This window comes from Triturus cristatus, chromosome 6 (genome assembly GCF_964204655.1).
Source record: "Triturus cristatus chromosome 6, aTriCri1.1, whole genome shotgun sequence".
In the NCBI taxonomy this organism is placed as follows: Eukaryota; Metazoa; Chordata; class Amphibia; order Caudata; family Salamandridae; genus Triturus; species Triturus cristatus.
The window spans coordinates 963,019,961-963,041,783 of record NC_140589.1 but is presented as its reverse complement, the minus strand read 5'-3'; the positions used below and the strand labels follow the sequence as shown (position 1 = coordinate 963,041,783).

At 39.8% G+C, this 21,823-nt stretch overlaps 1 protein-coding gene across 2 annotated transcripts in view; it reads left to right on the top strand.

Moving 5' to 3' along the window:
- Positions 1-21,823, top strand: part of AIG1 (androgen induced 1) — a 1,670,352-nt gene that overhangs the window by 1,338,737 nt on the left and 309,792 nt on the right. For both annotated transcript variants that reach the window (XM_085611670.1, XM_085611671.1), the window contains exon 4: positions 19,340-19,455. In XM_085611670.1, the coding sequence (XP_085467796.1) occupies positions 19,340-19,455 (116 nt within the window). The remainder of the gene's footprint in view (positions 1-19,339; positions 19,456-21,823) is intronic.

Genomic DNA, 21,823 nt, shown 5'->3' with positions numbered 1-21,823 from the left:
ACATGTTCTCAAGATGATGACTTCTGTTTGGGTAATATGTGTCCAACATATTCGTTATCAAAATATCTGTACTTTCTGGTTCTTTTTCTGCTAAATATTCAATTTCTTGAACAGATTTCATTACCTGATTTCGCATTCCTGCAAGACCTAGACTCACCCAAATGATTCTTCTACTTTTGGTATATAGACTTGCAGATGATAACCGATCTGAACATTCATATGCTCCAACTTCACGATTCGATAACATCTTCAAACTGAAACTGTATAATTTTTTACTTACTGGCACATGCATCAACAATGCCATTTGCGATTCCTTAATAGCGAAAAATAAGGATTCGCTAATAAGGAATAGCAAAAGGCTATGCATGTAGAAATCGCTTACAAAATAGCGATTTCTAAACATTCCTTAATTGCTACTCGCAAATTGCGAGTCGCAATTAAGGAATACCTCCCCATTGATTCCTATGGGCCTAGAGGCCCATAGGAATGAATGGGAAGACTTTCTCAATTTGCTAATCTCAATTAGAGAATCGCAAATTGCTCATGCTATTTCAAGGGTGCCAGGGTGTCAAAAAGACACCCTGTTGCACCCCTGAAATCTGCATATGAATACATCTTGCACACACACATGCCCCAAGGGCATGTGTGTGTGTAAAATGGAACTTTGAAAAATGCACTTTAGTGCATTTTTCAAAGTTTTTGCAAATTACCATGAAGTTGAACTTCATGGTAATTTGCTCCCCCTATGAGCGAAATCACTAATTTTTTAACTTTCATGCATTGCATTTAAGGAATCTCAATTTGGGATTCCTTAAATGCAATAGCAATTTAAGGAATCGCAATTTAGAGATTCCTTAAATTGCGATTTTTGCATTTGGGATGATGCATCCCAAATGCAAAAATCCCAGTCGCAAAGGGGCAGATTCTGAGAATCTGCCCGTTTGCGACTGGTTTTTGCTTTGATGCATGTGGACCTTAGAGTCTTCTTGTGAGAAATCTCTTCCCACTTTTCTTTCAATTCCGTCTTTTCTGATTTAGTAATGTAGGACGTTACATATCGTGCAACAGCAATGGAATTGTCCGCAACATACTGAATATCCATGTAAACATTCCACATGGATAAAATAACTGGATTGTAGTCATTTATGCATTTTGATTCTTCACTTCTTTTTAAGTTGTAGGTATTTTTCGGAGACTTTCTTGTGATGATATGTAGCATAGCTGACATAAAACTGTTCACTCTTCCTTTGGATAATACAGGACGTGGAAATCCAAAACGACATTTGGTGTAGAACTTATCCTTTGACTTGTACTTTTGTCGACAGTATTTTCCACACCTGTGGCTTTGAAATCGTAAGACTTGTTGTTTTAAGTTTTTCTCTTCTCTGCTATTTGGAAGAGCACATGTAGCATAATCTTCAATGAAAGACAAAACAGTTTCATCTGAATCTGTTCCAAATTTGGGGGCGTCCTTGACCCATAACAACATATGTATGTGACGAGCACCTCTTGCTTGATACTCCTTTCTCCAAAAGAAATCCACAACTTCTCCAAGAGGAGGATTCTTTTTATTGCAGATGAAAGACATCATAGCTTCAAATCTATGATTGAAATATCTGCATACATTGACAGGATCCAAAGAGCACAATTCTCCAGGTGTCTTGTATTCAATATTTTTTATATTGCAATTTGCCTCTCGAAGAAATTCAAGTAAATCATCCCAAGCATACTCAGCACAGCTTAGTGTAACAAACCATGTAGGAGTTCCCAAGTTCCGTAGCATACATTTCAGTTCTCCATGACAACGGTACCAATATTCATTAGTCCCACGCTGACATGCCATCAGATTGATCAACTGAGATTCTAAATGATCATCTCTCTGATGCACTTTATCCATAAAATCCTTTGCAGTTACATTTTGAAGATGCATTCCAGTTTTTAAAATGTGATTTACTGCATATGAAAGTCCAGACAAGTCACTTTCAAACAGAAGATGAAACATATAAGGGATACATTGTCAAAATCTTGGATCTTCTGCATATAATCTTATTGTCCGATATTCAGATGCAGGAATCTGCACAGGACGTTCATCATATCGTCCACCTTTTCCTGTTGGAAACAACTGCGGGAAACAACGAGCTTCCAAGCTCTCTTCTCATACACTCATGGGACTTCCAGTTGCTTTTTTCATTTGAAACAACTCAATTGTATTCCCCATCACCTCTTTGGAATGAAGTGGATGTACACTGTAATGTTCATAGATCTCTTCACATCTGGACATGTCCACTTTTTCAATTTGTCCACTTAATGTTTCACTATTTTCTGCTAAATCTATTTCTTCTTCTCCAACAAACACATTTCTATAGTACTCATTATTTTTTAACAGATACAATGATGCCTTTTGCACTTTTCTAACATCCACTAATTCTTGCCATGTTTTCTTATTCTTAGTAGGAACACCATTAACCAGAATGACTAGTGGCTCATTTTCTGCATGATCTACACCAATGGTTTCAACATTTTTCCTTAAATCTAATGGTAAATACACAACTCTTCCTTTCAATCCTCTTTGCAACTCTGATGGAGGTAATTTACTTGTTTTGGGCTCCATACGAACAATAGCCTGAAATGGGTGAACACATTGTATCAGAATAGACTCATACGTATTTAAATATATCAGCTCTGGAGGAATAGCAACCAACTCTAGATTATTATGAACAGCTCTAGCAGGCATTTTATTCTCATCTAATTTATTATAACAATATTTGCAAATATGCTGCTCAGATCCCAAATCAAAACAATCCTCTACCAGCAAATAAGTTGCAAATTCCATCCACTTATCATTATCTTCTATTTTACTCTTTAAATACAGATTGACACCCCTAGTCTGATTTTTATAGTGACTTCGCCGACAACAAATACAAGAAACATTTGGTCTTTCACCTGAAATTACCTTAAACTTTGTGATTTCATCCTCAAATTTTTCTGTATTTACGGGTTCTACATTGTCTTCAACATTTTGTTCTACTAATGTGTCAGTTTCTTCACTCTCTTGCTGAGGCCCAAAGTAACAAAACTCAATATCCTCACAGACCTGCTTTACATCTGATACTGACCCACGCAAAAGAGCACAGTTCAACTCACTTAACTTTAGTGCTGGACTTTTTGCATAATAGAACCTTCTCACTAACTTGAGTATGATGTACTGCCAGCATTCTGAAATGGTGAAAAACACTTTCACAAACTTTCCTAGTAAGACAAGCCAGAGAATGACCTTGCAAACCAGTATGTTTTCTCACTCTGCAAGGGTCTAGTCCTTGCAACAGCTTAATCTTTTGTTTTACACTTTTTTTACTATAGGTTCGTAAAAAACTACATAATTTTTCAATAGATTCCTGTCGTACACTGCAAACACTACTGCAATCCCAAGTGTACACAGGGTTTTTAGCACGTCTCCCTAAAACTTCATCAGCTATCACTTCTTCTGCATTTCTTTCAACCATTTTCTCTTTCTCCATTGGACAACCATCACTAACTTCATAACCTCTACCACTGGTCTCAACTGCATACAATAATTTTTCACTTAGTGAATAACTCTCTTCATTAAAAAAAGGCTCTGAACTAGAACTGTGTTTCCATTCTCCCAAAAAAACATCACAAACATTTTTTTATTAATAATTCTTTTCCTCCTACTTTTGGCCTTCATTACATATATTGGTTTATCTAGTGATCGAATTCTGTTTAACAATAAAATAAACAGTTTCCTTTTTACTTCAAAAGCCTTCTCCACAATGCTTTCAATATGCTTCTTCTTTTTATAAAATAAAGCTTTCTTTTTATATTTCTTCACATCTTTCAGCAAATTATTCATTACTCTCTTATAAAATATTTTTTTCCGTAATTCCTTATACTGATTTTGTCTTCTTTCACCTTACTTTGGGCCATATGTAGGTACCTAAATACCGGTCGGTAACGTCCGAAAATCGGTAAATATCCCGTTACCGACCGGTATTTAGGCAATTGAGATGTAGGTGGCTGGATTTCAGGATTCGGTAATTTACCGAATCGGAATTTTAAGAAATCGGTAAAATACCAATTCGGTAAATTACCGAATCCTGAAATCCTATGTAGGGGGCACTCAAGTGAGTGCATTTTTGGTTTCTGGATTCGTTATTTACCACCGACTACAAGTTGATGGTAAATAACGAATACCTTTTAAAAAGCAATTTTGTGCTTTTTGAAAAGTGCCATGTGGCAGACATACATGCCCTTAGGGCATGTATGTGCGCCACATGTGCACACATGCACGATTCAGGGGTGCAACAGGGTGTCAATGTGACACCCTGCCACCCATGAATATGCTCCCCCTATTACTGATTCGGTATTTACCGAATCGGTAATAGTGAATGGCTTCCCATTCATTCCTATGGGCCTTCAGGCCCATAGGAATGAATTGGAAGGGATGCATTATTACCGATTCGGTAAATACCGAATCAGTAATACCGAATATTACCGATTCTGTAATAATTACCGAATGTTTACCTACATTCTATTTACCGATTCATAAATACCGAATCGGTAAAATTAGGTATTTATGAATCAGTAAATAGAAATTATCTACATATGGCCCTCAATCTCCTTTGACTGACCATTTGCTTTTTTACTTTTCCTCCTAATTTGATTTTTTTCTTACTTAAGAAACTGTGAAACTGGAGCATTCTCTACATTCTGTTTGCTCCTACAAACATTTTTAATAAATTGCTTCGTGAACTTACCAGAAGATTGTTTCCTTTTAGCCACATTATCTTGTACATTCAATACTTGTGGTTGATGTTTCTTCAAATAATCCTCCTGTCTCTGCTCTTTTTTTTTTCTGGCATAATTTCTCTATTTTAACGTTGAAAAACAGTATCTGTAAAAAAGAATCACAAATAAAAGTATATTAATAACTTGCACATTTATACTATTCTATTACTGTACAAACACATTTTATATAAAAACTGTCTAAGAAACTATGTCCCTGAACCACAAGTGTGACGATGATTAAAACACTACATACATAGTGCATACTACTTTGAAGCAGTTCATGCCCTAAAGCCTACCTCACTAAAAGACTACATGCTAACTGACTGAATGATTACAATACTATAAGGAAACAAACTGAGTGAGTGACACAGTGTTTCCTAGAAGTGTATGAATACTGACATGGATATTGATGGTGTGAAAAACAAGTGTGTAGGTGATTAGAGACCTACATGCATACTGGACAAATGTTTCAATCCATCCATATGTTAAGGCCTGTCTCACTCCAATACTATTTGGATACTGATTAAATGATTAGAGTACTGCAAGGAGAGTGCCTGGGTGACTTTATAAGTGTTCGGGTTTTGGCTCACTCAATGGATTACTCCATGGTGCTGAATGGGTCACTAGAGGACTCCAAGGGGAGTGACAGAGTATTTGCTAGAAGTACTTGGATACTGACTGAATGATTAGAGTACTGCAAGGAGAGTGCCTGGGTGAATTTATCAGTGGTTGGGTTTTGATGCAGTCAATGGATTAGTACATGGTGCTGAATGAGTCACTACAGGAGTGCAAAGGGTCTGACAGGATGTTTGCTGGAATTGTATGCATAATGACTGGTGAATCGCAGGTATGAAAGACAAGTGTGTATATGGTTAGAGAACTACGTGCATAGTGGATAGGGGTTTGAAGCAGTCCATATGCTAAGGCCTGGTCACTGAATGAGCACTTGGGTACTGACTGAATGATTAGAGTACTGCAAGGACACTGCCTAGGTGAATTTATAAGTGTTTGGGTTTTGGCGCACTGAAAGGATTAGTACATAGTGCTGAATGGATCAGTAGTGTAGTACAAAGTCAGTGACAGGGTGTTTCCTGGAAGTGTATGGATATTGACTGGGGAATTGAAGGTGTGAAAGACAAGTGTATAGGTGTTTAGAGGACTGCATCCATACTGCATAGGCATTTAAAGCAGTCCATGGGCTAAGGCCTGGCTCACTGCATGAGTACTTGGGTACTGACTGAATGATTAGAGTACAACAAGAAGAGTCCCTGGGTGAATTTATAAGTGGTAGGATTTTGGCGCAGGGAATGGATTAGTACTTGGTACTGAATGGGTCACTAGAAGAGTGCAAAGGCACTGACAGGATGTTTGCTGGTCTGTATGGACACTGACTAGGGAATTGAAAGTGTGAAAGACAAGCGTCTAGGTGGTTAGAAGACTGCATGCATAGTAGATAGGGGTTTGAAGCAGTCCATGTGCTAAGGCCTGGCTCACTGCATGAATACTTAGGCAGTGACTGAATCATTAGAGTACTGGAAAGAGAGTGTCTTTGTGAATTTATAAGTGTTTGGGTTTTAGCACAGTGAATGGATTACTACATGGTGCTGAATGGGTCACTAGAACACTGCAAAGGCAGTGACAGGGTGTTTCCTACAAGTGTATGCATGCTGACTAGGGAATTGAAGGTGTAAAAAACAACTGTATAGGTGGTTAGAGAACTACATGCATACTGCATAGACATTTGAAGCAGTGTATTTGGTAATGAATGGTTCACAACATAAGTACTTAGAAACTAACTAAATCATCAGACTACTTCTAGGACAGTACCTGGGTAAAAATTTTAAATTTTCAGTTCTGGTGCAGTGAAGACAGTACTACATGGTACTGCACTTTAGTGTTAAAGCATGATTCATTTTTTCAATGCATAAGCAAACACTGGCTTCTAATGCTACTAAAACTTGACAACATGACAGGTTTAAAAACACTTATCTGCCACCAAATACATAATGTTACCAAATGCTTCTCTCACAGTGGTTCCCAAATGCGCACAAACTCACAGTGTGATTCTAGACAAGCAACACTATCACTAGGAGTTTCCCAAACCTCATTCACTACAGTGGAAGTGGTAAGAGAACTGCACACAATCTACATATTTCTCGACTGCACTTTAGTGTCAATACCTGACTCATTTAATCAATGCAAAAGAAAAAACTCACTTCTAATACTACTAAAACTTGACAACATGACAAGTTTTAAAAAAGTTATCTGTCAGCAAATACACGATGTTACCAAACGCTTCTCTCACAGTGGTTCCCAAATGCACACAGACTCACAGTGTGCTTCTAGACAATCACCACTATCCCTAGGAATATACCAAAACTCATTCACTACAGTGTAAGTGGTAAAGGAACTGCACACAATCTACATATTTCACGACTGCACTTTAATGTCAATGCCTGACTAATTTAATCAACGCATAAGCAAATACTGGCTTCTAATGCTACTAGAACTTGACAACATGACAGGTTTTAAAACATTTATCTGTCAGCAAATACACAATGTTACCAAACAGTTCTCTCACAGTGGTTCCCAAATGCACACAGACTCACAGTGTGATTCTAGACAAGCACCACTATCCCTAGGAGTTTACCAAAACTCATTCACTACAGTGAAAGTGGTAAAGGTACTGCACACAATCTACATATATAAGTACTGCACTTTAGTGTCAATGCCTGACTCATTTAATCAATGAATAAGCAAAGACTGGCTTCTAATGCTACTAAAACTTCACAACATGACATGTTTTAAAACACTTATCTGTCAGCAAATAGACGATGTTACCAAACGCTTCTCTCACAATGGTTCACAAATGCACACAGACTCACAGTGTAATTCTAGACAAACAACACTATCCCTTGCACTATACCAAAACACATTTCTTCATCTAGTAGAAGTACTACATTTTAGTATAGAAACATAACATAACTCCTTTCACAAATTCATAAACAATGTCTGGTTTCTAATTCTACCAAAATATAAAAACAGCACAGTTATCTGTCTGCAAACACATGAAAAACACAAATGCTTATCACAGAATGGTTTCTACATGCACACACACTGTCAATAAGATTGTAGAGGAAAAAAAAGGTACTCTCTACACTTTAGCAGAAGAAATGCATTAGTCTGATTAAAATCAAAATAGTCTACATACATCCCCTCACAATTAAATAACTCACCTTTCAAGATGTTTTGTAGATTAAGAAGTATATCAGTCACAAACCAGATATCAGTCACACACCAGATTTTCTTATACAGAATCTCTGCACAGTGCACCTGTCAGCAGAACCAAAGAATGGCAAAGTTTCCCCCTCTTTTTCTACACATATACATGTAAACATCAAATCACACTCCTTCCCACATAAATTCAAAAGCAAACACACATTTCTATTGGTTAAACATTTCAACCCTTTTCAAATGACATAAACTTCAACCCTTCCCCCAATCTGCATTCTGCCCGTTACCATAGAAACAGGTCATGGAACACTGTACTGAGGACACAGGTCACAAGTTCAGCACACACAATGTTGCTAATCAAGACAGCAAGTGTGCTTGACTTCTCAACATATCAGCTTATCATATATAATGTTCCTTACAATCAGTTTTTGTTAACCAATAAGAATAATGCATTTAAAAAACAGAAATATGCACCCTACCTTTCAGTGTAGAAGGTTGTCAAACAACCAATGATTTCTTGTCTTTTTTCAAACTTGCATCTTAGCCACCATTTTAGAAACATCTTACTTTCTAAACTGCCATTTCATTTAGAGAGACATCTGAGTGCATCCAGACCTCCTTACAAGATGCTTACAGTGTGGATTGTGGGACACAGCTACATTTTCTGGAGCCAAAGGTATGCAGAAAACAAAGGCATTCACAAAGACCTAGGTTTGCCAAATGTAGACATTAAATGGATTGGACAGAGAGGGTTAAAGTGGCACCAATTGGTGCCATTGGTGAAATCCTTCATGCAAATCCAACACCCTGACCTCATAATTGTGCACTGTGGTAGCAATGACCTAGGCACTTTGACTGGGGTAGGTCTGGAAATGCTTATGAAGGACACCTTTGCAGTACTGATTTCACTTTTCCCTAAAACTGCCTTTGTGTATTCTAACATATGACAAAGGCAGAAATGGAAATGGTCCAATCATTTTTGTCCACAGATTGAGAAAGCTAGGAAACATGTGAATAAATCTGTTTCTGCTTTTCTCCGAGACTACAGAATGGGGTCCATTTACAATAACAATCTGCGCTTTCATATGCAAGAGATGTATAGGAGAGATGGAGTACACTTTACTGATGAAGGAAACAGAGTCTTCCTCAACAACTTTAGACTCTGTATAGGTACTTACTTATAAGTACCAAAAACTCTGAATGAACACAACGGCTCTTTTTAGAGCCACTCAAGAACAAAACACTTAAGGTTAATCTTTATCTCCCAACAATTTCATTTTTTTTCCCTTGGATCCGCGAACCCACCGCGAGAGGATCCGTGCATCCAGCGCGATCGGATGCGCGCACCGTGCGCGCATTTCGCCGTATTTCTTTTTTTTTTAAAAGGGGCCCCAGGGGGTCCTTCTGGGACCCCCTAAGCACCTCTAGAGGGTTATAGTATTTCCACTCTGCCCCTTTGTATGTTTTACACACTTTTTCCCCTTGCTTCTTCAGCCTCGCTTCTACCGAGGCAGAAAATGGCCGCCAACAGTTCCTGATTTCGAATGTAGAGAGACACTCGACAGCCAATTAGCATTCAGCGCGCGATAGGGAGGGTGCGTGCTTGGTTCGGGGAGGGTGCGCTTACGGTGCGGGTAGGGTGCGCGGATCCTCCGCGTCCGTAGATATATATGTACTTTTAACTCTAATTTTCTCAGGAACTACTGAACGGATTCACACCATATATGCAAAAGGCACGAGTCCGAACTGGGGACTACCTCTTTGCCAAATTTGGTGTCATTCCGTTCAGCGGTTCGGGCTGTGGCTGCGACAACAGATCCTATGGGAAATTACATGGGGAAAACGCGTTTTGGGACCCCCCTTTTTCTCGGCCCCCGCTTGATGGATCACCGCAAAACTTTCAGGGTAGGAGCGGAGCGGAACTGGCCAAAGGTTTGGAACATTTTGCGAGGATTCGGCAACCGGCGCCAGACTTATTGGGAATAGAATGTTGCGGATTTCCTATGGAAAATAGGTCCTAACTATAACTACCTATTGGCGACCGCCAGTAGGTAATATATATATATATATATATATATATATATATATATATATATATTCTTTTTTTATATATATATTCCTCTGCCGTCTCTCCTGTGACCATCCGCTGCCTCCAGAACAAAGGGCGCGTCGCCTCAAGATACCCCATGAGAGCGGGTCCATCAAATTACAGCATTCCCTTTAACAAGGATGATAACGACGTGTGTAGTTGCTTGTGAAAGCTTTTAATCAACCACCATTGAACCCGTTTCGGCTGCGCAGCAGCTTTGCTCACCAATGCTGAGGCATAACAACAATCACCATTTTTAACTTTTCCTCATGTAAAACCATGTGACAACTACCAACAAAACAATAATGAAGACAGACTCGTAGTTCATACGTATATTTCAAAACTGTCTTGATCTTAGTGATTCTACCTTTTTATACTTTGTGCCAAAATTCATTGTAAATTGATGCATTTCCATAACTCATATCCTTAACAGAATATTATTACTGTTACTAAAATATTTGTTGTAAATTCATTTATACATCACAACTAACTCTGTTATTATTAATACTGTGACAAGTGTCCCATTTTATAGCGCACATTTATTTGCGCGTTCAGTATTTTAGTTCTATTTTCTATGAATGCATGATATCTTACCAATCCTTTTGTAACTAAGCCCAAGTGGGCATTTTTATGCGCAACACATCTCTTACATCCTGATTTTCTGTCTTTCATTATGTACAGTGCTCAAAATTAAAATCATGCTTTGAATTACATTAAAATCATTGCTTGCAATCTTGGAGGATTGCTTCATTCAAATTATTTTCTTATTACAGATACGTGTGAAAATCTTCTTCTACATTTAGCACTTCTGGGGTTTTAGAATTCAGCTCAATGATATAGCGAGACTCAAGTCTCCTCAATTTATTGTCTCTGTTCCCCCCTCTCATGTCTAGTGCTACTGCGTTCACTACATAATATGTCAACCCTTTAGCATATTTATTATGAAACATCTCAAAATGGCGAGCAACTGGATACGTTCTGTCTCCATTCTTGATTGCTCTTAAATGCTGTAATATCCGTTTTTGGACTTCCAGAATTGTGCTGCCCACGTACCGCAGGCCACACAGGCGCTGCAGTACGTAAACAGCAAACTCTGTCTTCCAGTTGTATTTTCCTTTAATCTTTCTCATTTTGCTAGATAGACCTGGTTTATACTGCTCTGTATTGAATCCGTGCAAATATGCTTTGCATTTAGAGCATTTCAGGAATCCATGCCTTCTGCCTAACCATGTTGTTTTAGGTTGACTCTTCTTCAAAGTGTTTTTAACTAATGCTTGTTTAAAGGATCTTGCTTTTCTAAAGGTGACTTGTGGTCTATTTGGCACTACTTTTCCCAATATTGGATCATTTTTAATGACATGCCAGTGTTTATTAAGGATGCTTCTTACACCATTCTGTTGCTTGCTAAATGTAGTTATTAATCTACACTGTTCTTTATTTCCTTCTCTGCCTTAATCCCTTTCTCATCTTTTTTAAACAGAATATTCTCTCTTTTCTTTTTTGTTGCGTTGAAAACTGCTGTCTCAATGCAGTCTTTTGTATATCCTCTAGTCATAAATCTCTGCTTCAGGAGGTTTAGCTCTCTTTTGGTCTCTATTTCTTCACTGCAATTGGGTCTTGTTCTTAGACACTCACCATAGGGAATGCTTCTGATAAAATGAATCGGGTGAAAACTTGTAGCATGTAGCAACGTGTTCCCACATGTTGGCTTCCTATATAGCTTTGTTTCCAGTTTACCGTCTTTAATATATATTGTGAGGTCTAAGAAATTCACACTAGTGACGCTGATGTCGCTTGTAAATTTTCGATTTAAATCATTGTCTTGAATTTTGCTTAAGAAGATCTCTGCATCCTCTGTTGAGCCCTTCAACAATAAAAACAAGTCATCAATGAAACGACTCCAGTGCATAATGTGGTTCTCCCAATCATCTTGGAACTGCATCCGGACCATCTGATCCTCCCACCAGCCCATATGCAGATTCGCATAGCTGGGGGCGAAGCAGGTGCCCATCGCAGTCAGGCATTTTTGATGGAAGAGCTCCTCATTAAACAGGAAGAAGTTACTTGTTAGACACTTCTCAACTATCCACAGTAGCATTTGGGTATGTGCCCATAACCTCAAGGGTTTTGCTCCTAAAAAGTGTTCTATGGCTCTAAGGCCATCTTTGTGCCTAATGCTAGTATATAAAGTGGATACGTCTATGGCAATCAGCAGGAAATCCTCCTCCCAAGGCAGATCATAAATCCTTCGGAGGAAATCTCCTGTATCCTGTATATAGGAAGGCAGTGATTTTACCAGCTTACACAAAAAGGAATCATTATATTTGGACCTATGTTCAAAAGCGCTCCCTATAGCTGAAATAATGGGGTGCCCTGGTGGGTTTTCTAAGTCCTTATGTACTTTTGGAATTAAATTAAGTACTGGTGTGACCGGTTTATCTATTTTCAAGAACATGTACTCGTCATGGTTAATCAAGCATTGGTCATACCATTGCTTTAGCTCTTCATTATAACACTGATGATTTAACAGCATTTCTTTTTCATGAACTTTGCTATAGCATGCACTTTTGTTCAATTGTTTATACGCCACTGTCACATACTTTCTTTTGTCACAGAGGACAACATTGCCCCCCTTATCGGCATTTCGCACAATACACTCCTCATTGGTACATAGCTTATTACTTAGAGTAAAGTATGCTCTCTGTTTTTGCATGCTTATTTGTTGTTTATTATTACCAATATGAGACCATAAGTTCTTGAGCTCATTAGTCACTAAATCATTATAGATATATGTTGTATCGCTTGCTGTAATTGGGATGAAGCGCGATTTTGGCCTGAAGCTAGTTGGTGCATCTTCCGAAATGCTGACACCTTGCTCTTGTGCCACTGAATCCACATCTCAAACCGCTTCTCCTTCTGTACTTTCATTTTCCAATTCCCACAAATCCAACATTAAATTCATGTAATTCACTGCCAATTCTGTTTGACGTGCTTTAGGTGCACTGGGCCTCTCTTGTTGTCGTGGTTTTTGATTTAAGAGGAAATGCTTTTTCAATTTCAGCATCCTTATGAACTTTAAAATGTCTATTCTAATTTGGACATAGTCCAAATCCGCCTCGGGGTAGAAGGAAAGACCCAATTTGAGTACCTTTTTGTCTTGATCAGTGAGAACAATGTCCGTTAAATCAATTATGGAAGTTTCATTGCCGTCTTCTAATTCTTGCTCCATTTCTTTTTCTCCGTCATGCCTTCTTTGGGCTGCGCCTTTACGCCTCTTGCTCCTCTGCCTCTTCCTCTTTGTGGTTTTGGTATTTGTATTTTTGGCCTTGGTCGTAGATTGTATATATGTATCTGGTGTCTGAATTTAAAAATGTGAAACCAGACAACCTGGAATTGATACTGCTTCTCTGCTTGTCCAAACTGTGTGATCCTTGGCAAACATATTATTTCACAGACACTCTTTTTTCTTTACTATCACATATGAGAGCACTTTTAAGTACTTGAGTTCAGGGTGTGCCACACCTAATCTTTTTGTTTTAATAGACTATTAGGTTGCTTCAGCTATCATTAGAATCTAGGCCATGTTTAGGGTTTACATGATTACTGACTTACATCTTAATTCACTAATGGCATTCTCATGGGAGGAAGGTGAGCCATTACTGTTAAAAAGTTCATGTTGAAAAACTATCACTTTTAATAAATGTGCGCCAGTGGAGTGATGTACTATGGTAAAATACTCCAGCATCTTAAAGAAATACACATTATTTTAATTTTGAAGAGACTTTCATATTTGTACATATTGTATGTTGCACAATATACATGGCAAATGTTTCCATGGCATGGCTTGTGCAAAGATCTTAGAGCCAAGCTAGATTTGACTCGGCTCACCCTAAAATGAATTTGATGGTGCACCAACCTCTATATGCAACTTGGACTTGGTACATGGGGCCGTCAGTCACTTCATAACAGGTGAGGATTGGAACCATGGATCCCTATATGCACCGATTTGACAACTCTACCATCAAGTCTTCTTCGTAGCTGAGAAGAAGAAGAGTGCATGCAGGGAAATTACATATAAAATAAGCTATTCTAGGGAAGAGACTCCAGGCCTTTGTGTTGTACATGACTGTTGCCATGAGTTTCCAGGGAGAACAACCAGGTCCAGGTGGTATGGGCTGAGGAATAGCTTTATAGGGGTGTTTGTGGTGTGGCATCCCCCAAAGGCATTCTTGGCTTGGTAGTTGTATCTGGGGGTCCTAAGTCAGGTTTGCTATGTATGTGTCAACTTGTTCATTTTTTGGAGTTAACATTTAAAGTTTCTTTAGTGAGGGGTTTACCAAAAAAATAGCAAATCTGCATTCATAGCCTTGAATGAGTGCAAATATACTTCTTTTTAAAATTCACAAACTTTGGCAGTAGTAGGCTTGGAAAGCTGCACCAGCATCAGGTTTTCAGGCATACTATTGTCGATCAAACACCCAAAATGTGATGGTGCGAAAGCTTGCAGATTCTCCAACCAGTGGCAGTCTCTCTGGGTAGTGACTGTTTTTCGCCCACTGGGCCATTCTAGACAGAGGCCCACCTAAATGCAAACAATTCTGCCCTTGTTCCTCATGGAAACAGGCCATCCTGAACCTTAGTCATTTCACTCTACCCTGCAGCCCACTGCTTTTTTAATTGGGAAATCTCACTGACTATGCTACGCCCCTGGAGCCCTGAAAGATCAAAGTTAAAGTTATGTCTTCAATTCAGCCATTCTGCTGACTATGGCATTTACTAAAGCAGAATAAAATATCATGAAAATACTTATCACTAAGTCAGAGTTTACTGTTTTGCCTAGTTATGGCAACATTGTTGTTTAACCTTTCTCTAAAACCCCTTAGGAAAAGTTATCCTGGCTCAAAATTAAAACTGACCCGTACAGTACTCTCCAAGGTGAAGCAGAGCATTACTAACAATAACACTTTGCTTTCTGGCTGATGATAATTTGTTGTGGAAGTAACGGTATTTGCTGCGTCTACAGACTATTTCCTTGCAGCTTTGTGACTTACATATGGTATTGATTTATTCATTTGGCATTTAAACCCACAGGCACAAAATCACTTTCGTTATTTTACATGATACAGTTATATAATGTTATTGGAGATAATCAGACTTCATAACCTGCATCTATAGCTGCACATATTTTAAGTGGGTGTTTTTGGTAGGTTCGCTAAATCAGAACATCTTTGTTTCATTGGTATGAATACCTTAGCGCCCTTTGAGACTATTTGTATTTCTAAGGTGGAGCTGTCACTGGAGAGTTGATTTCAGATTCTTTGTGAGCTTGCATAGTTAAATAGATTCAATTAAAAATGAAAAGATCTCCTGAGCAACCCTCTGTGTCCAAAAGAATTTTCAAAAGTCAGTCTGAAGTTAGTATTTCTTCTTTTCTTTGCATACCTTCGTCTTCAAAGCTCTTAGCCAACACGTGTTTCGTCACATGGTACATCAACCTTGTACTTCATCAGGACTCTTCATTTGTGACATTGTGCGAAGGTGCTTTAGCTAAAGTATACAAATGGCTGCATGGATTGATTAATTGCTTTCTTAAAGCAATGCAGGTAATAGTCCTGCACATGTTTGATTTGCAAAATACATCACCTGAAAATCAACGCTACGGCGTTCTTTGTTTCCTTTGAGATTGAGTGGTGCTTTTGGCTGCCCATGTAATTGATTTCAGTAATGCCCACCCTTCAATGGCCATTAGCCCCATATTTTTGGGGCATGGTGATGTGCCTGCTCTCAGGGGATATGATTTGTCCTAATGGCTTTTGGACATATGCATCAATGCCCTGCTCACAAATGTGGTCGCAAACTATGCACTGACTTTTTGCAACCAGGAATTTATTTTCCAAACTGATCTATGTACCAAAAGACTGGTTCGCAAAATGAGGAATGGAAGGGGGTTACAGAACCACCTGCCTAGTTAATATTCATTAGGCAGGTTGCAAATTGCAACTCCCTCCAATTTACCGTTTTCAACGGGATGATGGCCTCAAGAGACAGCAGACCTCCTTTTCTATGAAAGTATTTCAAAATTGTTTTTTTTTAAAGCAGCACAAGTTTCTTGAAGGAAATGGAGCTGCCCCCATGATTCTCAAAGGGGTAACCGCATGAAAAGAGTCTCTTCCCCGTGCAACTCAGTTATGACACTAACTTAGTAGTCAGTAACATGTTTAGTGACCCAGACAAACTTTTTTGAACCACTAAATGTGTTTAGTACATTACAAAATGAGTATAGCAATGGCAAACCCTCCAATTTCGAGAATCGAAAGTTCTGCGACCACAAAAACCCTTTGCAGACCAGGCTCTTATTTCATTGTTTTACATCTCTCAAAACTGGGTTCTAATCCCAGCTGCAGATCTGGGCCATAGACAGTGTGATTCAGGGCAAGTATCCTCATCTTTATATGTATCTTCCTTACATGGTTGCAACAGGATCCCATAATCTATTTACAAAACCTTGTTTACGTTGGTCCTACTGTTTGACAAATGTAAATGTGGGTGTACTTGTAAAGCGCACTGTGACTCCATGGAGTATCCTGGCGCTGAAAACCGCTGGGGAACCTGTCCTGGTTTTCCCTGTGAGATGGTCCCTTTCTGGGTATCTCCAAAGTGAAACCAGGCATCCCCAGCGTCTGTGGGGGGCCATTGTAGAGATGAGGCAAGCTTAATGCCCAGAGTTGCCGAGTGTGTTCCTGGTTAGAGTAGGTACCGAGGCGAGAATTATCGAGTCCGTTTTGACCCTGGTCCACGACCCTGCCGCGTCGGGAATTGAACCCAGGTCCCTGGCTGATTCTCTGCTTACGGGCCAGCTGCCTCTAACCAGTGAGCCACACCTCTCCACAAAACACTCTGTAAATGAGCTTAGATGCTGCTTGCGGCTAGGTTTGCTTTCTGTAGCTGGTAAAAGGTGTCATGTGTGAGGGGAGTGCATATTACAACCCTCCATCCCCAGAGAATTTTTATTTTAAAGATTTTTTATAAAAAATTGCATATTATACTGACCAGCATAACTTTGCTGCAGAGCATTGCACTATTGAAGCTGGGCCAGTTCCTGATCAGACATTGTTTCCTGAGGTGGCGGTGTGTAGTTGTTTTGGACCTACCTAATTTTAAATAAATTTTGGATGTTGTTGTCCCAGCCAGGCATCGTGGGGGAAGACATAGTGTAAATAGGGTTAATAAGTCATTGGAGTCCATAAAGGCATTGCATGCTGTTGGATATACGTTAATATTACAGCAAACTAGCCACGTTATTATTTTATGTTTAAATTGTGTTTGATCTAATGTGAGTTGTATGTGGAAAATCATCTCCTAGTTCTTGAATAGCCCTACTGGAGCATACAGAGCTTTAGTTGGCCTACCAAGAGTGGGTATAAGGCGAACCTGTCCATTTGTTAACTAATCTGGAAGTGCAGAAGTTGATTATGTTGAATAAATGTACCCCTGTATGTTGTATTGCTGAATTATATAGTGCCTCATACCCCTGAGTCCTCAAAGCACTTTCTGATCATCAAGTAGGAGGCTACTCTTTTTGTTGCACATGGTTGGTAGGGTAAGGGTTTATCCAATGGCCTTTTCGGGAAAAATGTGGGTTTATGATTGAAGTTCTGAGGGGTTCTTCAATCTTGCCATGCTGAACATATGGATTCACTTAAGCATGGGGAGAAGCAAAGAGATATGACAGCGACTTAAAGACTTGAAGTCTTGCGTATATATGCTTCCTATCTTCCGGTGGTTGGGTGCAAATGCTATCCCAGTGCTGGTACGTGGCTGCAGGTGTGTGTTGTCTGATCTATGTGGGATGCTTTAGGTCTCTTAAATCAGGTCAGAACGGTTTCATCAGGACCTTTGTGATAAAGTTATTAGTTGTAAAACTAGAAAACCTCAGGTCTAGCCCAAACACCTTCACTTGACTTCATTGTAAGATCCTGGGAAATCAGATTATCTCTGTACTTTGGACCATTCATCTGCTAGAAACAGGCGTACATTAACTGTTTTGTGGTGCATAAAATTCGAACTGTATGTTCATTTTGCTATTGCTATTATGATATCTTGAGCCTGACTTTAGCCAAATAATTGGTTCTGGCCTGTCCTGAGGTCATCTTGGACCTTTGAGCCAAACTGTGCATGAGTGACGGACATGAGCATATGGTGTAAATGAGGATAAGAGGGGAGAGAGAATGGAGAAGAATGAGTGCATGGTCAAGGAATAGACACAGTGTAGAGGAAGAAGAACAATAGCTGGGAAGAGGATACAGGTGGCAGCCTGGTGAAGGAAACATCAAATAGAAAGGAGAGGAAATTTGGCGTAAAGCACTGTGAGAAAGAGGAGAGAGAGAGAGAGCAGGGGGCAGAAAGATGTGCCATGGAACAGGGTGAGCTAAGCTGGTGTATAAAGCAGATGGGGTAGGGGCATAGTGAAGGAATCGCCACAAATCAATAAGGAGTAGTAAATCCTTTATTCCTGAGGAGCGCAGTGGACGCTACCTTCTTCTCATCCACCCTGTAACGATCTGCTGCACCACATACATAGAACGAGAATGCACAATTGATTGGAAACATTCTCTCTACTAGGTTGCCTCAAGCATTCTCGTGCAACCTAGTTACTAAGCAACACAACACATAGTCAGTAGTGTGACGTGACTGACTGTAACTGCCTGTAGTACTAGTCTGTCAGGGGCACTATCTGGTCATAGCAGGCACACTTCTGCCCATGGATCAGTCTGCTGCTGCCCTTCTCACGCCTCGTGCACCCCTCTAACTCCACCTCCCTACCATCCCTCCCTGTACCAGCATCACAATGGTTTTGCAGGCTCAGCTCATGCATTGTCTCTTTCAGTCAAGTCAAACCCCTGACGTGGCTCTGGCTTGCCTCTTGTAAAATGAATTTCGTTGCGCGCCCTGCACTACGAAATTCATTTTATTTATTGAATTGTTTACTTACCTCCAATTATCCATATTCCGGTTTTTAGTGCCCCCCACCCTGCCCCTCCCCCGCCCCGCCTTTCCGCCCCACGGAACTCCCTCCACGTGCCTCAGCTGCTGGCTTGTGCACCCTTGTTCCATATATACATTTCCTTACAAAACCTCCTTAGAGCTGAAGGATAAAAGCAGGTTTATATCATTAAACTTTTTTTCTTTTGTCCTTCTTTTCATTCACAGCATACAACGGTGTTGCCTTTCATATTAATAGAGATGAGAACAACACACCATCATTATCCGAGCCGGAGCAGCGGGCTGGCTGCAGTGTGCACATTCTCCCTTGGCTACATACTATGGTAAGGACTGTTTCATATTCTGTTAGGTTGCGCACTCGTGCATTGAGGATACATGGACAGATCATAGAAAGTGAGCATTGGCAGTGCTAAGTTAACATTTCATCGGTCTACTCACAAAGGTCAATTTTTGAATGTTTTTCATGCAACTTTGTTTTATTGGTTTTTCAAATAGAAACAAAGAACGACCATACAGGGTGAGAGTCTCAGTTTCGCATTAAATACCATCAGATATCAAAAGGTATAGATGTTTACAGATGTGGGTTACACCATAAATGTCAGAAGTCTGTACAATGGTATATACACATTATAACATGAACCAAGCTAATATGCGAAGCTTTAGTCGATAGCCGCAGTATATGCACACGTGGTCACCATATACATATGAATGCACATTCCGATCAAGAAAGTTACCCCTCATCCTCTGAGCTGGTATCAGAACTTGAGTCTCCATCGTCATTGAACTTATCAAGTAGTTGTCCCCAGGCCATTATCTCTTCTGCCGCCCCCCACATCAGTGCATGACAGCCGCATGTGATGTTCCTCCACCATGCTCCATTTAATGAGGTCTCTCGGCAACTGAGCGACCAGCTGCGCCCTGGTACCCAACCAGGTAAATTTACATGTTAGTAAATCGACACAGTAAATGTACTCGTACACTGTGGTTCAAATTTACTCCTTATAGCTATTGACCATTTCAGAGTGTAAATTTACCCCCAAAGAGTAGACTTACATGTATTCACCCCCTGAAACCAGGGTCTGGAGCCACATTTGCAAGTGTAATGTTGCTACTTGTAGCTTTTCATAAGTAGGCAGAGATCTCCACCTCAATGGTGGACATCTATAGCACCAGGAAGGAGATATCCGCGACTGTGGAAGAGTTATCCACCACTGTGGTTGAGATCTCCACCACCATGGTGGAGATATTCATAATGGAGATGAAGATCTCCCTAAGTGAATTAATAGGGAAATATATATCTTTTTAATGTTCAATTAATTTTTTTGTAAAATATAAATGTAAGATAAATTAAAATAAATATTTTTACACCTGAACTATTAAAATCAAATGTTGGAACACATTACCTCTTCAAAGTAAATGTTGTCTAATATACTAAATAATTGAAATACATTGCTTTACCTTAAAAATATTATTTTTTAAGTAAAATAATATAGAAACATCCTGCCTTGAAATTTTATTTTCAATTAATATTTGTAAATGTCATTAAAAATTGTGTTTCATTAATGTTAATTATACTTTAAATTGTAACAAAACTTTGAAAGTGTAATTTATTTTTTGTAATAAGGTAATTATTAATTTTTAAATTAATAAAATGTGTAGTTATTAATTTTGCATAATTGATATAACAACCCATAATGATGTAATCATTTTAACATTATTTACTATTTCCGATTGAGGCCCTGATTACAAGTTTTGCCGGTGTGGGAGCAGGTGGACCGGCAAAGTCACGCTCCTGCACCACGAGACTCACCCCTGCCTACCCGATTATGACTTATAAGAGGTCTGGCAGAGTGGTGGTCCCGCAGCCGTGTTTCAAAGCCAGCGATGGGAATGCCACACAAGGTTCCTGCACAGCATGGACTGTAACATCCATGCCGTGCAGAAACTGGGGTGCATGCACACAGGGGGCACATCTCATGCCCTGTAGGGCCCCTTTTGTTTTTGGGCCTGCCAGCCTTTTCATGCATAAAGACCTCCATGAGACTGTTGGTGGTCCTGAAACACGTAATATGCATTGCGGTGCCACAGCAGCACAACCAGCACATTACTGAGGTCCTCACCACCACACCACCGCCAGGGAACGGCTGCTCCCTGATGGTTGTGGCGGTCCGTCTGCCCAACTCAAAATGAGGTGGTCGGATGCCGGTGCGGTGGTGGCTGGACCTCCACCGCCACGCCCCGCGAGTCTGACTGTCCTTGGGCTGCCAGACTCGTAATTAGGCCCCAAGTCTCTAATTCCATTATTTTACATGAGAGTGGGTTGTATTACCTGTGGGCCTTGTGTGGTGCTAGACTTACTCCAGTGCTGGGGTGGCGCACATTTACTAATATTTTGTCACCTTTAGGGTAGTAGCAACTTTAGAAGTGTAGTTTGTGAATAGCCATATTCTTACTCTGCTGTGGGTGGGTGTTTGCAATAACATGTCCCTCCTAACACCCACCCTCTATGTGGGCTATGTGGGCTTTCATTCTGCCCCTCGCAGATGATTGGTTAAGGAAAGCATTACTCGTAAATGCTTGCTTCCGTGTGGTTTCATTTCCTTATAAGTTCTGCCTTCTCATTTCTTTCTCCAGCCCCAGAGTATTGGCCTATTATGGCTATTCTTAGCTTTACTGCATTTGTCTCTGTGT